The sequence below is a fragment of the Ranitomeya imitator genome, chromosome 5, assembly GCF_032444005.1.
Source record: "Ranitomeya imitator isolate aRanImi1 chromosome 5, aRanImi1.pri, whole genome shotgun sequence".
NCBI classification, from domain to species: domain Eukaryota; kingdom Metazoa; phylum Chordata; class Amphibia; order Anura; family Dendrobatidae; genus Ranitomeya; species Ranitomeya imitator.
In genome coordinates, this window is record NC_091286.1 from 499,296,418 (window position 1) to 499,316,918 (window position 20,501).

Below are 20,501 nucleotides of genomic sequence, written 5' to 3' on the forward strand. Positions count from 1 at the left end.
ATTTCATCGCTGGATCACCCGCTGACATCGCTGAATCGGCGTGTGTGACGCCGATTCAGCGATGTCTTCACTTGAAACCAGGGTAAACATCGGGTTACTAAGCTCAGGGCCGCGCTTAGTAACCCGATATTTACCCTGGTTACCATTGTAAATGTAAAAAAAAAAAACCACTACATACTTACATTCCGGTGTCTGTCGCGTCCCCCGGCGTCAGCTTCCCTGCACCAATATTGCTTAGCTTAATTAATAAATATATTCTTGGTAGTTTATATCACATTTCTCTATAAAAGACGACTGAGGGGCGATCTAATAACCATGTATAAGTATATAAGGGGACAATACAAATATCTTGCTGAGGATCTGTTTATACCAAGGAAGGTGATGGGCACAAGGGGGCATTCTTTGCGTCTGGAGGAGAGAAGGTTTTTCCACCAACATAGAAGAGGATTCTTTACTGTTAGGGCAGTGAGAATCTGGAATTGCTTGCCTGAGGAGGTGGTGATGGCGAACTTAGTCGAGGGGTTCAAGAGAGGCCTGGATGTCTTCCTGGAGCAGAACAATATTGTATCATACAATTATTAGGTTCTGTAGAAGGACGTAGATCTGGGGATTTATTATGATGGAATATAGGCTAAACTGGATGGACAAATGTCTTTTTTCGGCCTTACTATGTTACTATGTTAATTGTGCAGAATGTTTTGAAAAATAATGATTTATCATTGTTTATCCAATACACTGTTATATATATATATATATATATATACAGTGGGGCAAAAAAGTATTTAGTCAGTCAGCAATAGTGCAAGTTCCACCACTTAAAAAGATGAGAGGCGTCTGTAATTTACATCATAGGTAGACATCAACTATGGGAGACAAACTGAGAAAAAAAAATCCAGAAAATCACATTGTCTGTTTTTTTAACATTTTATTTGCATATTATGGTGGAAAATAAGTATTTGGTCAGAAACAAACAATCAAGATTTCTGGCTCTCACAGACCTGTAACTTCTTATTTAAGAGTCTCCTCTTTCCTCCACTCATTACCTGTAGTAATGGCACCTGTTTAAACTTGCTATCAGTATAAAAAGACACCTGTGCACACCCTCAAACAGTCTGACTCCAAACTCCACTATGGTGAAGACCAAAGAGCTGTCAAAGGACACCAGAAACAAAATTGTAGCCCTGCACCAGGCTGGGAAGACTGAATCTGCAATAGCCAACCAGCTTGGAGTGAAGAAATCAACAGTGGGAGCAATAATTAGAAAATGGAAGACATACAAGATCACTGATAATCTCCCTCGATCTGGGGCTCCACGCAAAATCCCACCTCGTGGGGTCAGAATGATCACAAGAACGGTGAGCAAAAATCCCAGAACCACGCGGGGGGACCTAGTGAATGAACTGCAGAGAGCTGGGACCAATGTAACAAGGCCTACCATAAGTAACACACTACGCCACCATGGACTCAGATCCTGCAGTGCCAGACGTGTCCCACTGCTTAAGCCAGTACATGTCCGGGCCCGTCTGAAGTTTGCTAGAGAGCATTTGGATGATCCAGAGGAGTTTTGGGAGAATGTCCTATGGTCTGATGAAACCAAACTGGAACTGTTTGGTAGAAACACAACTTGTCGTGTTTGGAGGAAAAAGAATACTGAGTTGCATCCATCAAACACCATACCTACTGTAAAGCATGGTGGTGGAAACATCATGCTTTGGGGCTGTTTCTCTGCAAATGGGCCAGGACGACTGATCCGGGTACATGAAAGAATGAATGGGGCCATGTATCGTGAGATTTTGAGTGCAAACCTCCTTCCATCAGCAAGGGCATTGAAGATGAAACGTGGCTGTGTCTTTCAACATGACAATGATCCAAAGCACACTGCCAGGGCAACGAAGGAGTGGCTTCGTAAGAAGCATTTCAAGGTCCTGGAGTGGCCTAGCCAGTCTCCAGATCTCAACCCTATAGAAAACCTTTGGACGGAGTTGAAAGTCCGTGTTGCCAAGCGAAAAGCCAAAAACATCACTGCTCTAGAGGAGATCTGCATGGAGGATTGGGCCAACATACCAACAACAGTGTGTGGCAACCTTGTGAAGACTTACAGAAAACGTTTTACCTCTGTCATTGCCAACAAAGGATATATTACAAAGTATTGAGATGAAATTTTGTTTCTGACCAAATACTTATTTTCCACCATAATATGCAAATAAAATGTTAAAAAAACAGACAATGTGATTTTCTGGATTTTTTTTTTCTCAGTTTGTCTCCCATAGTTGAGGTCTACCTATGATGTAAATTACAGACGCCTCTCATCTTTTTAAGTGGTGGAACTTGCACTATTGCTGACTGACTAAATACTTTTTTGCCCCACTGTATATATATATATATCTATATCTATATCTATATCTATATATATACATAGATATATATATATATATATATATATATATATATATATATATATATATATATATATATAATCTCCAATATACTGTTCTTTGGATAAATATTTGTCTAAAAGACAAATATTTATCCAAAGAACAGTATATTGAACTTTATGGCATAAAATGATTATGGATATCCAGGAAATTGTTTATACAGAACTGCCTCTTTGTAATGTGCAAAGATATACTATCTTATACTACTACCAGGGCGGCGGGGTACTCGGTACCGGGTCTGGTCTTAAAGGGGAAGTCACGGTGGCTGCGACCTGGCCCGTGGCCCTGGGCGCCCAATAAAGAGGATGGTCTTTTAAGGGAAAAGTGTTTATAAGTCTGTCGTGATGCCACCTGTGGTGTTCGGTCAACAGTGCGACCGATGCTGCGTTAATGGGGTCCTCTGGGGGATGTTATTGCAGCACTGATGGTACACTTCCCACAGGTGAAGCGGGGTCCCCAAGGGTCCTAAGATGTATGGTGGTGATGACGGTTGCCGGTAAATGAGTAAAGGACACAAGTTGTAAGTCTTTACTTGGTTTACTGTAGTTGGTAGACCACAGTCCAGAGTACCGGCAACATGTACATAGGAGTCCAGGCAGCCCGGAAACAAGCGGAATCCCATTGGCAAGTCAGGTTAGGAGCCTTCCACTCTGTGCTTGCTAAAGTCCCTTGCTGCTTGAAGTGTTCCAAACAAGGTCCTAATTCTTTCAGTTCTTTCTCTTGTCCTGGGACAGGTACCTGTATGGCAGGCCGCTTGAGCCGTACTTTCTGGGGTCTCTACACGGTGACTCCAAGCTCCAGGATGCTGCTGTGACCCAGGCGTAACTTCAGCAATGTCTGTATGATCTTATGCCCTCGGGTTCTGCTGAGTGCTCTACAGTTTCATTCCAGCCTTGGGCTCCCGGTACCCGGTCTCTACACACTGGCTCCTCGGAGGCCTATTTTCAGCCTCCTTGAGCCCTGAAATCTCTCCTACGCTCCTATCCTCTCTGTCCTCGTTCACAAACTGTCTGTACAAACTGAACTCACTCCTCCAAACCAGGATCTTTATCCAGGGAAGCTGCCCCAAAGCAGGGTTTTGAGCTCCCCCTCCTGGCCTGGATTTGGAAGGTGTTGTGTGTGTGATAACCTACCAAAGGGATTCTCCCTTGTCTCCAGGCATAGCACTACCCTCCCCGAGAGAAAGGCAGCACTACTGTGGTACCAGAACTCCTGGAGTGCCACATACTTTTTCCTCTTTCTGATGCTGACCAATCATAAGCAGGCAGGAACACACAAGGGAAAGAAGAACATGACCCCACATTGATAAACAGTCTGCTTTGCTCACTATAAAGTGGTGATATATGCTGCTGCCCAGTAGACCTAGGTTTGATTAAGTGGCAAATTTCAGCTTTCACCTCCAGCAATCAGTGTGGGACGGAAAGAACTGCACCAGGGAATCACAGAAAAGGAGAAGAAGACCTATTGCACAGTCCTGCCCCTGTGCACCAAAATCTAAAGTATTTTTTGGACTCTAAGATGCAAAAGACCATAAGACGTACCTAGAGGAGTAAAATAGAAAAAAATGTAAGCAAAAAATGTGGCCATGATACACCATTATGGGGGTAATTTGCTGCTGGCATTGTTACAGGAGTAATGTTTCCCAATGCTGTACTAATCATATATGGTATACATGGCTCCCCGGCCTCTTCCTGGTAGCCATGGCCCCGTCATCCCCATCCTGGTATACATAGCCACCTCAGCCCTTATTCTGGTATACATGGCCCCCTATCCCCATCCTGGTATGCATGCCCCCTCATCCTGGTATACATGGCCCCCCATCCCAATCCTGAAATTCCTGCCCCCCATCCCTTTCCTGGTATACATGGCCCCCTCATACCCATCTTTTTATACATGGTCCCCCATCCTGCTATACATGACCTCCATCACACTGCACACATAAAAAATAAACCATTCTACTTACCTTCCCTGCACTCCCTCACAGCATCCTGTTCTGATGCCAGCAGCTGATTTCAGCTTGTAAGCAGCGCATGGCAGTGACGTCAAGCGCTGCTTACAAGCTGAAGTCAGCTGCCAGAATACTCACTGCTTACCACACCCAGGTCTATAGTAGTGGAGAGCAGTGAATATTTATCTTCTTTAATAGCAGGTACACTGTTAGCCATAGCCGCCGGCTTCCTGCAGCAGCTAGGGGACCACGTGTGCCCGCTATTAAAGAGAATGAATATTCACTACTCTCCACTCCAATGGGCATGGGAAGCAGTGAATATTAATTCTCTTTAATAGCGGGAACAAGTTATTGCCCAGCCGCTGCAGGAGTCGGTGATGGCTAAAAGTGTACCCGCCATTAAAGAGAAATGAATATTCACTGCTCCACACGACTATGGGCATGGGGAGCAGTGAATATTCATTTTCTTTAACCACAGGCATGTGTGTTAGTTGCAGCAGCCGACTCCTGCCTCCTGTGATCCGCTCGTCCACCATTGCCACTCCCCAACCCCACCATCCACAGGCACAACAGTTGCATCTAGACTATAAGATGCACCCCCCATAAGTATATATAGTTTGAAATATAAAGTAATTAGCACAAAATCTAAAATGGTGATTAAAGAAGGAATCAATTTAATCTGTATTACAACACCATTACAGTCTTGTCTTTACTTCATATTACAAAATCGTGCTGACAGATTCTATTTATGCTCTGTGCGGGACCTTAATATAGTGTAGGAGTTACTTCGTGTGGCTCTCATACAGAGTGGGAACTTATACAGAGTCCTCACAGCTTGTCAGTACTATTGCCAGAGCCATTATACAGAGTGGGAGCTAATGTGGGGGCTATTAAACAGTTTGAGGCTACTGTTGGGGCCAGACATGGGGACTACTGTGGGGGCCTTCATACAGTGTAGGGGAGGCAACTACTGAAGGGGCCATTATACAGTGTGGGGGACATTATACATTGTGGGAACTACTGTGGGGGCGATTATACAGTGTGGAAACATTATACAGTGTGAGTGCTACTGTGGGGACCATTATACAATGTGGGGGCCATCATACAGTGTGAAGAATATTTTGGGGGTCAGTGTTTTGTGTGGCAGTGGGGACACCATACTATGTATAGGGGGCTGTGGGTCCATCATACTGTGTATCAGGGAGCTGTGCAGACATCATACTATGTACAGAGGAGTTGTGGGGATATTATACAGTGTATAGGGGAGCTTTGGGCCCATCAGACTGTGTAATGGGGAGCTGTGAGACTTATTTCAGTAATACCATGTTCATCTGCTGAGTTTCCCCAATACCCACAATTAGGGTGTGCCACCATAGTTGTAAACATGGTTACCTGGATAAGGCCCCCCTGAGCCGAATCCCTAGCTGTGCCTCTGACTGCTGGAGACATAAACTGAAATCTGTTAGTTAAGCACACTTACCTCTGAATGCTGTGTTTTGTGGTGTGCTTACAGCTGCTGCTCTCCCTCATTGACTGAAAGCTGGTGGCTCCCAAGAGAAATAAAGCTTACTTTCTCACACTTTTAGTAATAGAGCTGGGCATCTTCGTAACGCTATTAACCTGCAGATTAACCCTATATCTGCAGGTTAATTGTATTATCTCACCTGACAGGTTTCTTATAAGAATATGACTGCTTTAAAAAAAAAACTTTCTATGTCACTATTTATATAGTAATTGGAAAGTTGTTTATTGATTGAGAGTGCAGTTAAGGAAACAGTACCTCAGCTAATTCCCTCTGGCCTTCTCAGAGAAAATCCAGCTTTATAAATTTGACAATATCCTGCTCTTCAAGCCCAAATTCAAGACACCTGTGCCTGTGACTTGAAAAACGACTGACATTTTAACTTTTGCAAAAAGAGATGTAAATCTTAAATCCACATAAACGAGATAAAGCCACTTTGGTGATATCCAAACCCTGAACCTTTGTCAGCGGTACTTGAACCATGATATACTGCATGTCTGAACAAAAACCCATCACCAAAATCCCAGTTATCTGGACTGTCCATCAGTCTCCGAGTCCTGCACGCCAGTGATGTGTCCCAGTCCAGCGAGTCCAACCCATTAGGATCGGCATCTGCAGTATCGGGGACTACCAGGGAGAGGAGCTCCAGTAAGCACCAGGTAGCCACTTACTGTAGCTATGCTCTTCCCAGACAAGCCTGGCCCTGTGGCACAGTGGGTCCACAAACCATGTGTGCCAACTGAGAACTTGACAATTACTATCTTACCTCCACGTGGCTGAACCTGAGTGCAGAGTGAAAGGTGTAAATAGTTTGCAGCTGATTAATGCAGGTGAGGCAGAGTTGCAGATAAAAAGTATATCTTTTGTTTATCTTGTATAACTTGATTATTTTCTTGATCCGTATAAAGATTGTTTGCTCCTTTTGTACTTCAGAAGGAGATAGTGCTGAGTTATTTATAATGTTGAAAATGTTGCTGTTTTACTATTTGAATGAAGTATATATGTTTTAAGACTGTGTGATCCTGGGTAATGGAATATTGTGTATTTAAGCGCATGTGTGAGAAAATCTGATGGACTTCTTCAGTTCAGTGCATAAGCTAAACACTGGGGAGGAGCTCAGCATTACATTGATTTGATGGTAAAACTAGTGATGTGTCTATTTCCCAGCCATTTTTCAACTTGCCAACAACAGATCTCATGTTGCTCATGCTACTATGAGAAACTTAGAGATTACCATCGAGTACATCTGGAACATCATTGGTTGGCAATTACAAAAGGAGCTGCGAGCAGATTATCTTGATTATTTGCGTGCCCTTGTGCATTCAATGTGACAGAACATTCCGCAGACAACCAGTAAAAATCTCATTGATAGCAGCTAAGGTGTGTTGCGTAAGTGTGCGTATTTTATCTTGTAGTTCTCATATGCAATACTATACATACAATACTCTAAAAAACTATATACTATGCATACAATACTATTGTTATTATTATTTATTATTTATTTATATAGCACCACTAATTCCATGGTGCTGTAAATCAGAAAGGGGTTACGTACAGAGTTATCGATATCGTTTACAGTAAACAAATTTACAATGACAGACTGGTACAGAGGGGAGAGGACCCTGTCCTTTCGGACTTACATTCTATGCATTCTATGCATACAATACTCTAAAAACTATGGGGAGAAAAGTGCTTGATCTAAAAAAACTAATTAAAGCTGCCAAAAAGGAAACAGAGAAGCACATTGCTAAGGAGAGTAAATCTAATCCCAAACTGTCCTTCAACTATATCAATAGTAAAAGAATCAAAAGTGAAAGTGTAGGCCCCTTAAAAAATAGTGAGGAAAGAATGGTTGTAGATGACGAGGAAAAAGCTAACATATTAAACACCTTCTTCTCCACGGTATTCACAGTGGAAAATAAAATGCTAGGTGAAATGTCGAGAGACAAAGAAAACCCTATATTAAGGGTCACCAATCTAACCCAAGAAGAGGTGCGCAACCGTCTTAATATGATTAAAATAGATAAATCTCCGGGTCTGGATGGCATACACCCACGAGTACTAAGAGAACTAAGTAATGTAATAGACAAACCATTATTTCTTATATTTAGGGTCTCTATAGCAACTGGGTCTGTTCCACAGGACTGGCGCATAGAAAATGTGGTACCAATATTCAAAAAGGGCTCTAAAAGTGACCCAGGAAATTATAGGCCAGTAAGTCTAACCACTATTGTTTGTAAAATATTTGAAGGGTTTCTGAGGGAAGTTATTCTGAATTATGTCAATGAGAATAACTGTTTAACTCCATATAAGCATGGGTTTATGAGTAGTGATGAGTGAATATACTCGTTACTCGAGATTTCCCGAGCACGCTCAGGTGACCTCCGAGTATTTTTTAGTGCTTGGAGATTTAGTTTTCATCACCGCAGCTGAATGATTTACATCTGTTAGCCAGCATAAGTACATGTGGGGGTTACCTGATTGCTAGGGAATCCCCACATGTACTTATGCTGGCTAAGAAATGTAAATCATTCAGCTGAGGTGATGAAAATTAAATCTCCGAGCACTAAAAAATACTTGGAGGTCACCCGAGCGTGCTCGGGAAATCTCGAGTAATGAGTATATTTTCTCATCACTATTTATGAGAAATCACTAATGTCAAACCAATCTAATCAGTTTTTATGAAGAGGTAAGCTATAGGCTGGACCACGGTGAGTCATTGGACGTGGTATATCTTGATTTTTCCAAAGCGTTTGATACCGTGCCACACAAGAGGTTGGTACACAAAATGAGAATGCTGGGTCTGGGTAAAATATGTGTAAATGGGTAAGTAACTGGCTTAGTGATAGAAAGCAGAGGGTATAAATGGTATATTCTCTAACTGGGTCACTATGACCAGTGGGGTACCGCAGGGGTCGGTGTTGGGACCTGTTCTCTTCAACATATTTAATAACGATCTGGTAGAAGGTTTACTCTGTAAAATATCAATATTTTAAGATGATGCAAAACTATGTAAAGCAGTCAATACAAGAGAAGATAGTATTCTGCTACAGATGGATCTGGATAAGTTGGAAACTTGGGCCGAGAGGTGGCAGATGAGGTTTAACCCCTTCCCGACCTTTGACGCATACGCTGCGTCATGAAAGTCGGTGCCATTCCGACCCATGACGCAGCATATGCGTCATGGAAAGATCGCGTCCCTGCAGGCCGGGTGAAAGGGTTAACTCCCATTTCACCCGATCTGCAGGGACAGGGGGAGTGGTAGTTTAGCCCAGGGGGGGTGGCTTCACCCCCTCGTGGCTACGATCGCTCTGATTGGCTGTTGAAAGTGAAACTGCCAATCAGAGCGATTTGTAATATTTCACCTAAAAAACTGGTGAAATATTACAATCCAGCCATGGCCGATGCTGCAATATCATCGGCCATGGCTGGAAACACTTATGTGCACCCACCCCACTCCTCCGATCGCCCCCCCAGCCCCCCGATCTGTGGTCCGCTCCCCTCCGTCCTGTGCTCCGCTCCCCCGTCCTCCTGTCCGCTTCCCCGTGCACCAATCACACCCCCCGCGCTCCAATCAAACCCCCCCGCACTCCGATCCCCCCCCCGCACACAGCGACCCCCCCCCCCGTGCTCCGATCCACCCCCCCCGCACAGCGATCCCTCACCCCGTGCTCCAATCCTTCCCCGTGCTCCAATCCTCCCTCCCGTGTTCCGATCCACCCCCCCATGATCCGATCCACCCCCCCGTGCTCCGACGCCCCCCCCCGTGCCCTGATCTCCCCCCTTATACTTACCTGGCCGCCCGAGGTCCGTCCGTCTTCTTTCCTGGGCGCCGCCATCTTCCAAAATGGCGGGCGCATGTGCAGTGCGCCCGCCGAATCTGCCGGCCGGCAGATTCGTTCCAGAGTGAATTTTGATCACTGAGATATAACCTATCTCAGTGATCAAAATAAAAAAAATAGTAAATGACCCCCCCCCCCTTTGTCACCCCCATAGATAGGGACAATAAAAAAAATAAAGAATTTTTTTTTTTTTCACTAAGGTTGGGGTAAGAACTAGGGTTAGGGTTAGGGGTAGGGTTAGGGGTAGGGTTAGGGCTAGGGTTAGGGGTAGGGTTAGGGGTAGGGGTAGGGCTAGGGTTAGGGTTAGGGGTAGGGTTAGGGCTAGGGTTAGGGTTTCGGTATGTGCACACGTATTCTGGTCCTATGCGGATTTTTCCGCAGCGGATTTGAAAAATCCACAGTGCTAAACCGCTGCCGATTTATCGTGGATTTACCGCGGTTTTTCTGCGCATTTCACTGCGGTTTTACAACTGCGATTTTCTATTGGAGCAGTTGTAAAACCGCTGCGGAATCCGCAGAAAGAAGTGACATGCTGCGGAATGTAAACCGCTGCGTTTCCGTGCAGTTTTTCCGCAGCATGTGTACAGCGATTTTTGGTTCCCATAGGTTCACATTGAACTGTAAACTCATGGGAAACTGCTGCGGATCCGCAGCGTTTTCCGCAGCGTGTGCACATACCTTTAGAATTAGGCTATGTTCACACGGTGCGGATTTGGCTGAGGATCCGCAGCAGTGTTCCATCAGGTTTACAGTACCATGTAAACATATGGAAAACCAAATCCGCTGTGCCCATGGTGCAGAAAATACCGCGCGGGAACGCTGCGTTGTATTTTCCGCAGCATGCCAATTCTTTGTGCGGATTCCGCAGCGTTTTACACCTGTTCCTCAATAGGAATCCACAGGTGAAATCCGCACAAAAAACACTGGAAATCCACGGTAAATCCACAGGTAAAACGCAGTGCCTTTTACCCGCGGATTTTTCAAAAATGATGCTGAAAAATCTCATACGAATCCGCAACGTGGGCACATAGCCTTAGGGTTAGGGTTGGGTTGGAATTAGGGTTGTGGTTAGGGTTAGGGGTGTGTTGGGGTTAGGGTTGTGGTTAGGGGTGTGTTGGGGTTAGGGTTGTGATTAGGGTTACGGCTACAGTTGGGATAAGGGTTAGGGGTGTGTTGGAGGTAGAATTGAGGGGTTTCCACTGTTTAGGCATTTCAGGGGGTCTCCAAACGCAACATGGCGCCACCATTGATTCCAGCCAATCTTGTATTCAAAAATTCAAATGGTGCTCCCTCACTTCCGAACCCCGACGTGTGCCCAAACAGTGGTTTACCCCCACATATTGGGTACCAGCATACTCAGGACAAACTGCGCAACAATTACTGGGGTCCAATTTCTCCTGTTACCCTTGGGAAAATAAAAAATTGCGGGCTAAAATTCATTTTTGAGAAAATAATTTTTTTTTTTATTTTCATGGCTCTGCGTTATAAACTTCTGTGAAGCACTTGAGGGTTCAAAGTGCTCACTACACATCTAGATTAGTTCCTTTGGGGGTCTAGTTTCCAAAATGGGGTAATTTGTGAGGGATCTCCAATGTTTAGGCACACAGGGGCTCTCCAAACGCGACATGGTGTCCGCTAATGATTGGAGATAATTTTCCATTTAAAAAGCCAAATGGCGTGCCTTCCCTTCTGAGCCCTGCCGTGCGCCCAAACAGTGGTTTACCCCCACATATGGGGTATCTGCATACTCAGGACAAACTGGACAACAACATTTGTGGTCCAATTTCTCCTATTACCATTGGCAAAATAGGAAATTCCAGGCTAAAAAATCATTTTTGAGAAAAGAAAAATTATTTTTTATTTTCATGGCTCTGCATTATAAACTTCTGTGAAGCACCTGGGGGTTTAAAGTGCTCAGTATGCATCTAGATAAGTTCCTTGGGGGGTCTAGTTTCCAAAATGGGGTCACTTGTGGGGGAGCTCCATTGCATAGGCACACAGGGGCTCTCCAAATGCGACATGGTGTCCGCTAACAATTGGAGCTAATTTTCCATTCAAAAAGTTAAAAGGCGCGCCTTCCCTTCCGAGCCCTGCCGTGTGCCCAAACAGTGGTTTACCCCCACATATGAGGTATCGGCGTACTCGGGAGAAATTGCTCAACAAATTTTAGGATCCATTTTATCCTATTGCCCATGTGAAAATGAAAAAATTGAGGCGAAAATAAATTTTTTGTGAAAAAAAAGTACTTTTTCATTTTTACGGATCAATTTGTGAAGCACCTGAGGGTTTAAAGTGCTCACTAGGCATCTAGATAAGTTCCTTGGGGGGTCCAGTTTCCAAAATGGGGTCACTTGTGGGGGAGCTCCAATGTTTAAGCACACAGGGTCTCTCCAAACGCGACATGGTGTCCGCTAACGATGGAAATAATTTTTAATTCAAAAAGTCAAATGGCGCTCCTTCCCTTCCGAGCCTTACCATGTGCCCAAACAGTGGTTTACCCCCACATGTGAAGTATCGGTGTACTCAGGAGAAATTGCCAAACAAATTTTAGGATCCATTTTATCCTGTTGTCCATGTGAAGCACCTGGGGGTTTAAAGGGCTCACTATGCATCTAGATAAGTTCCTTGGGGCGTCTAGTTTCCAAAATGGGGTCACTTGTGGGGGAGCTCCAATTTTTAGGCACACGGGGGCTCTCCAAATGTGACATGGTGTCCGCTAAAGAGTGCAGCCAATTTTTCATTCAAAAAGTCAAATGGCGCTCCTTCCCTTCCAAGCCCTGCCGTGCGCCCAAACAGTGGTTTACCCCCACATATGAGGTATCAGCGTACTCAGGACAAATTGGACAACAACGTACGTGTTCAGTTTCTCCTTTTACCATTGGGAAAATAAAAAAATTGTTGCTGAAAAATCATTTTTGTGACTAAAAAGTTAAATGTTCATTTTTTCCTTCCATGTTGCTTCTGCTGCTGTGAAGCACCTGAAGGGTTAATAAACTTCTTGAATGTGGTTTTGTGCACCTTGAGGGGTGCAGTTTTTAGAATGGTGTCACTTTTGGGTATTTTCAGCCATATAGACCCCTCAAACTGACTTCAAATGTGAGGTGGTCCCTAAAAAAAATGGTTTTGTAAATTTCGTTGTAAAAATGAGAAATCGCTGGTCAAATTTTAACCCTTATAACTTCCTAGCAAAAAAAAATTTTGTTTCCAAAATTGTGCTGATGTAAAGTAGACGTGTGGGAAATGTTATTTATTAACTATTTTGTGTCACATAACTCTCTGGTTTAACAGAATAAAAATTCAAAATGTGAAAATTGCGAAATTTTCAAAATTTTCGCCAAATTTCCGTTTTTATCACAAATAAACACAGAATTTATTGACCTAAATTTACCACTAACATGAAGCCCAATATGTCACGAAAAAACAATCTCAGAACCGCTAGGATCCATTGAAGCGTTCCTGAGTTATTACCTCATGAAGGGACACTGGTCAGAATTGCAAAAAACGGCAAGGTCTTTAAGGTCAAAATAGGCTGGGTCATGAAGGGGTTAATAATGATAAATGTAAGGTTATACACAAGAAGGAATCAATATCACCATTACACACTGAATGGGAAACCACTGGGTACATCTGACATGGAGAAGGACTTAGGGATCCTAGTTAATGATAAACTTACCTGGAGCAGACAGTGCCAGGCAGCTGCTGCCAAGGCAAACAGGATCATGGGGTGCATTAAAAGAGGTCTGGATACACATGATGAGAGCATTATACTGCCTGTGTACAAGTTCCTGGTTAGACCGCACATGGAGCACTCTGTACAGTTTTGGCAACTGGTGCGAAGGAAGGATATAATGGAACTAGAGAAATTACAAAGGAGGGCAACAAAATTAATAAAGGGGATGGGGAACTACAATACCCAGAGAGATTAGCAAAATTAGGATTATTTAGTCTAGAAAAAAGACGACTAAGGGGCGATCTAATAACCATGTGTAAGTATATACACTATGTTCCAAATTATTATGCAAATAGGATTTAAGTGTCAGAGATTTAATTGTTTTTTTTTTTTTCAAATAAACTTGTGCATGGTATTGTGTCTTAGGGCTCAATGGATCACTGAAATCAATCTTAAAGGGACACTGTCACCTGAATTTGGAGGGAACAATCTTCAGTCATGGAGGCGGGGTTTTGGGGTGTTTGATTCACCCTTTCCTTACCCGGTGGCTGCATGCTGGCTGCAATATTGGAGTGAAGTTCATTCTCTGTCCTCAGTAGTACATGCCTGCACAAGGTAATCTTACCTCGCGCAGGCGTGTACTTCGGAGGACAGAAAATGAACTTCAATCCAATATTGCAGCCAGCATGCAGCCAGCGGGTAAGGAAGGGGTGAATCAAACACCCAAAAACCCCGCCTCCATGGCTGAAGATTGTTCCCTCCAAATTCAGGTGACAGTGTCCCTTTAAACACATGTGATAATTAGTTTTCCAGGTGATTCTAATTAAAGGAAAACTACTTAAAAATGATGTTCCACATTATTAAGCAGGCCACAGGTTTCATGTAATATGGGAAATAAGTAGGATCTCTCTGATGCTGAAAAGTGTTAAACAGTGCAATGCCTTGGACAAGTTGTGAAAAAATTAGATATTTCACGAAAACTTAAGAGTGATCATCATACTGTGAAGAGATTTGTGACTGAAACAGAGCACATACAGAGTTCATGCAGATAAAGGCATAATAAGGAAGGTTTCTGCCAGACAAATTCATTGGATTAAGACAGCAGCTGCCAAAATACCATTACAAAGCCGCAAGCAGTTATTTGAAGATGCTGGTGCCTCTGCAGTTCCTCGAACCTCAAGGTGTAGGATCCTTCAAAGGCTTGCTGTGGTGCATAAACCTACTATTCGGCCACCCCTAAACAGTGTTCACAAACAGAAATGGTTGCAGTGGGCCCAGACATACATGAAGACTAATTTTCAAACAGTCTTGTTTACTGATGAGTGTCGAGCAACCCTGGATGGTCCAGATGGATGGCGTAGTGGATGGTTGGTGGATGGCCACCATATCCCCACAAGGCTGCGACGTCAGCAATGAGGCGGAGGAGTCATGTTTTGGGCCAGAATCATGCGGAAACAGGTAGGTAGGGCCCTTTAAGTTTCCTGAAGGTGTGAAAATGACCTCTGCAAAGTAAATAGAGTTTCTAACTGACAACTTTCTTCCGTGGTATAAAAAGCAGAGACGTGCCTTCAGGAGCAAAATCATCTTCATGCATGACAATGCACCATCTCATGCTGCAAAGAATACCTCTGAGTCATTGACTGCTATGGGCATAGAAGGAGATAAACTCATGGTGTGGCCACCATCTTCACATGACCTCAACCCTTTAGAGAACCTTTGGAGTATCATCAAGCAAAAGATCTATGAGGGTGGGAGGCAGTTCACATCAAAACAGCAGCTCTGGGAGGATATTCTGACTTCATGCAAAGAAATACAAGCAGAAACTCTCCAAAAACTCACACGTTCAATGGATGCAAGAATTGTGAAGGTGAGTCAAAGAAGGGGTCCTATGATAACATGTAACTTGTTAGGATGTTTTGGAGTTAAATAGCTTTATTGTTCAGTGAATGTGACCTCCTAATGCTGCAAATTCCACAAATGAGCATTTTCAGTTCTTTAAAACATATCAAATGTTTAGAAATTCTACTGTGCCTAATAATTTGGAAAAGTGCATTTTGAGTTTTTATTCATTTTGAAAATTATACTGTTATCATTGGGAGGTTTCTTCAATAAAATTCGATGTATATTCTAACGGTGATGACTTTTATTAGACTGACTGTCATTTGCACCGACCATTTAGGAAAATCCAAGAAAAATATCATTTGCATAATAATTTGGAACATGGTGTAAGGGGACAATACAAATATCTCTCCGAGGATCTGTTTATACCAAGGAAGGTGACGGTCACAAGGGGCATTCACTGCGTCTGGAGGAGAGAAGGTTTTTCCACCAACATAGAAGAGGATTCTTTACTGTTAGGGCAGTGAGAATCTGGAATTGCTTGCCTGAGGAGGTGGTGATGGCGAACTCAGTCAAGGGGTTCAAGAGAGGCCTGGATGTCTCCCTGGAGCATAACAATATTGTATCTTACAGTTATTAGGTTCTTTAGAAGGACGTAGATCTGGGGATTTATTCTGACGGAATATAGGCTGAACTGGATGGACAAATGTCTTTCATGTACTCTAAAAGGTATCAACCACTGAGGACTCTCAATTCTAAATATTTTTCATGTACTCTATGAATTAATACATAAGGTAGCACTCTGATATTAGGTATTTAAAAAATAGCATTGGTTTTATTCACTCAAGTGACATGCAATGTTTCAGCTCCCAAATATTACTGAGCTCTTCTCTACTTTTATGCAGGAAAGAAAATAACATTCCAAACAAGCCCTCCCATTTGGTTCTTAGTACACATCAGAGCTCTTTTCATGCTGGCAAAGGGGAACAAAAGATGGAAGAAATAGATGTTGAAAATGAGGGAAACCAGAACGCCTCCTCAGTCAGTTCAACCATTTTTTATAAGGATGACGCCAAGATAACTGCGGAGGACAAAAAGGACAATTTGGTTAGTGGGTAAGCATCTCTTAGATCTTACCATTAGTATTTCTTATTTGTGTGTGTTTCTTAGGCATTATCTTCCATAGGTTGACCTAATCACATAATCAATTCAACTGTATAAACAACCCTGTTAAAAGAAATAATCAGCAGTAAGGCAATGTTCATACGTTTCTTTTTTGCGGCTTTTTTTCTGCAGCCAAAACGTGATGTCTTGGCAGTAAAAAAAGCTGCAGACCAAGCACAGGTTTTGCTGGCTTTTTGCTGCTTTTCTTGTAGCGTTTTTGCTACATTTTTGCTGTATTTTTCTGTATCCCAAAGCTCAGTTTTGCCTCCACCATGAAAGCATGAAAAATAGAAGGTGTTAGGCCACCAATGCTACACATATATAAAACTGTAAAACATCTTTGTAAAAATGTTCAAATTATTTAGTGGAAAAAAAAATTTTATGACAGAAAAAATAGTGACTATTCCAAACAAAAAGGTTTATATGAGTTCATGAAAAAATAGACAATTGCAAATGTAAAAGCAGTAGGGGAGAGTTGAATTAGTTGTTTATCTAACACATTGGCAGGGCATTAAGTTGGGCAGACATTGTTTACTTTTATACATTGGTTGGTCACTGCTTACTTTCACACATTGGTAGTGCATTGAGTTGGCAAGCCATTGTTTACTTTAACACATTGGTTGGTCACTGCTTACTTTCACACATTGGTAGGGCATTGAGTTGATAAGGCATTGTTTACTTTAACACATTGGTTGGTCACTGCTTACTTTCACACATTGGTAGGGCATTGAGTTGGCAAGCCATTGTTTACTTTAACACATTGGTTTGTCACTGCTTGCTTTCACACATTGGTAGGGCATTGAGTTGGTAAGGCATTGTTTACTTTAACACATTGGTTGGTCACTGCTTACTTTCACACATTGGTAGGGCATTGAGTTGGCAAGCCATTGTTTACTTTAACACATATCAATAATTTAATTAATCTGTACTAATGCTACCAACCATGCTCATGTGAGTATATCAAGACATTATAGTTTAAACTTGGGAAAATCACCAAAATAAATGGGTTTCACATGCTCCTGTACCTGCATTCTTTTCACCAAGAAACGTTTTTGTTCTGCATTTATGCTGCTTTTCTTTGAACTTACTCATTGTTTTGTATTGGTGAAAATACACTGCAAAAATGCCGAATGGATTGCCCAGGACATCTTGTCTCACCGAGGTGGCTGGAACTTGCTAACTCTCCACCACCATCCTCTGCCGTTTTGCTGCTACTGAAGTAGCGTTGTCCTCTTTTCTGTTTCCCTATAGGTCCAGGGAGTCACCTTTTGTGTGTGCTTTCACCTTGATCATGCTAATCTGGACTAGTTATATCAGTGCCTCAATTACATGTTTCACCAGTTCTGCATTTTTAACCCCTTAGGCCTGTCCCACACGTCCAGATAATTCCGGTACCAGAAAAATCGGTACCGGAGTTATCCATGTCCCTGTGTCCATGTGCTCACGTGGCACATCAGTGTGGCACACATGCGGCAGCCGTGTGCCATCTGTGTGCCGACTGGGTACCACACGCACCGTGCAGGAGACAGCGCTAGAGTTAAGCGCTGTCCCCTGCTTTGGGTGTTGAATCCAGAATTCATTCCTTCTTCCCAGCAGCGTTCGCTGGAGCAAAGGAATAAAAAATCATTTTTTAAAATTTTTTTTGCTTATTACAGTGATGAATATGTGGCTCCACCCATATGGGAGGTGGAGCCGCATATTCATCACTGTAATGTGCGGCACCACGTGACCGCTCATACAGGAAGAGCTGCAACGCTGAGAGGAAGCTTAGAGGGAGCCGGGTAAGTATTTTAATGTCAGCGAGCGGGCGGGCGCACAGGGGGATGGAGGGGGGAAATTACCGGGAACTTTATTTTCACAAAAAAAAAAAAAGATTTTTCATTCCTTCGCTCCAGCGAACGCTGCTGCTGTGGGCAGCACGGTGGCGCAGTGGTTAGCACTACAGCCTTGCAGCGCTGGGGTTCTAATCCCACCCAGGACAACATCTGCAAAGAGTTTGTATATTCTCTCCGTGTTTGCGTGGGTTTCCTCCGTGCACTCCGGTTTCCTCCCACATTCCAAAGACATACTGATAGGAATTCTAGATTGTGAGCCCAATCAGGGACAGTGATGATAATGTGTGCAAAACTGTAAAGCGCTGCGGAATATGTTAGCGCTATATAAAAAATAAAGATTATTTAAGGAATGAATGGGGCTTCAGCACCACAAGCTGGGGGGACAGCGCTTACTGTAGCGCTGTCTCCTGCATGGCACACGGACTGCACACGGACGTGTGTTTTACACGGACCCATTGACTTTAATGGGTCCGTGTGATCCGTGCGCTCCCACGAACACTGACATGTCTCCGTGTTTTTCAAACGGACACACGGTCCGTGAAAACACACTGACATGTGCAGAGACACATTGATTTTAATGTGTCTACGTGAGTCAGTGTCTCCGGTACGTGAGGAAACTGTCACCTGACGTACCGGAGCCACTGACGTGTGAAACCGGCCTTAGTGAAAGAGGCAATTTGGTACTAAATGATCAAGCCAATTTTTACAATTCTAACCACTGTCACTTTATGAAATTATAGCTCTGGAACAATTCAACATATAGAGAAAGTTCATAGCACACAAAATAGTTAATAAATAACATTTCCCACATGTCATCTTTTTATCAGAAAAATTTTGGAAACAATTTTTTTTAATAGGACATTAAAAGGGTTAAAAGTAGTGTTGAGCGATACCGTCCGATACTTGAAAGTATCGGTATCGGATAGTATCGGCCGATACCCGAAAAATATCGGATATCGCCGATACCGATATCCGATACCAATACAAGTCAATGGGACATCAAGTATCGGAATGTATCCTCATGGATCCCAGGGTCTGAAGGAGAGGAAACTCTCCTTCAGGCCCTGGGATCCATATTAAAGTGTAAAATAAAGAATTAAAATAAAAAATATTGTTATATTCACCTCTCCGGCGGCCCCTGGACATCAGCGGGAGGATCCGGCGTCCGGCACGGCTTCTTTCTTCAAAATGCGCGCCTTCAGGACCTGTGGAATGACGTCCCGGCTTCTGATTGGTCGCGTGCCGCCCATGTGACCGCCACGCGACCAATCAGAAGCCGCGACGTCATTCCTCAGGTCCTAGAAGGCGCTCATTCTAGGACTTTAGCTGAGGAATGACGTCGCGGCTTCTGATTGGTCGCGTGGCGGTCACATGGGCGGCACGCGACCAATCAGAAGCCGGGACGTCATTCCACAGGTCCTGAAGGCGCGCATTTTGAAGAAAGAAGCCGTGCCGGACGCCGGATCCTCCCGCTGATGTCCAGGGGCCGCCGGAGAGGTGAATATAACAATATTTTTTATTTTAATTCTTTATTTTACACTTCCGATACCGATACCCGATATCACAAAAATATCGGATCTCGGTATCGGAATTCCGATACCGCAAGTATCGGCCGATACCCGATACTTGCGGTATCGGAATGCTCAACACTAGTTAAAAGTTGACCAGAGAGTTCTCATTTTTTCCAGCAAAATTTACAAAACCATTTTTTAGGGACCACTTCAGATTTGAAGTTAGTTTGGGGGGTCAATATAACAGAAAAGACCCAAAAGTGACCCATTCTAAAAACTGTACACCTCAAGGTGCGCAGAACCACATTCAAGAAGTTTATTAACCCTTCAGGTGCTTTACGAGAACTAAAGCAATGTGGAAGGAAAACATGAAAATTTTACTTTTTTCTCTCCGTGGTCACGTAGGTGAAGTGAGTTCATTGGCCCTGAAATGTCAAGACCTGTCAGACGGCACCACGAGCAGAACTTTCTCTCGCTCACGGTGCCCTCAGACATGGAATAGCAATTCACAGGATGTCATGCTGTATGGTTGCATCATGCAACCATGTAGCCTGCCATCTAGATGTAGCAGAGCTGGATTTGTTGTGGGACAAATAGATTAAAGGTATCTCTGTGGAAAGGTAAGGAATATTGTCGTTTGTTTTTTTACCTCTTTTACAAATGATTAGGGCATCGGGTAAGGGCGAGGTCGTAAGTATGGTTTAATTAAGAATATTAAAGGAGTCTTTATCATTC

At 43.3% G+C, this 20,501-nt stretch overlaps 1 protein-coding gene across 1 annotated transcript in view; it reads left to right on the top strand.

Annotated features, from left to right (window-relative positions):
• The window catches only part of VEPH1 (ventricular zone expressed PH domain containing 1), an 881,348-nt gene that overhangs the window by 376,548 nt on the left and 484,299 nt on the right, over nt 1–20,501 (top strand). Inside the window, exon 7 of the mRNA XM_069726749.1 lies at nt 16,162–16,371. Within this exon, the coding sequence (XP_069582850.1) occupies nt 16,162–16,371 (210 nt within the window). The remainder of the gene's footprint in view (nt 1–16,161; nt 16,372–20,501) is intronic.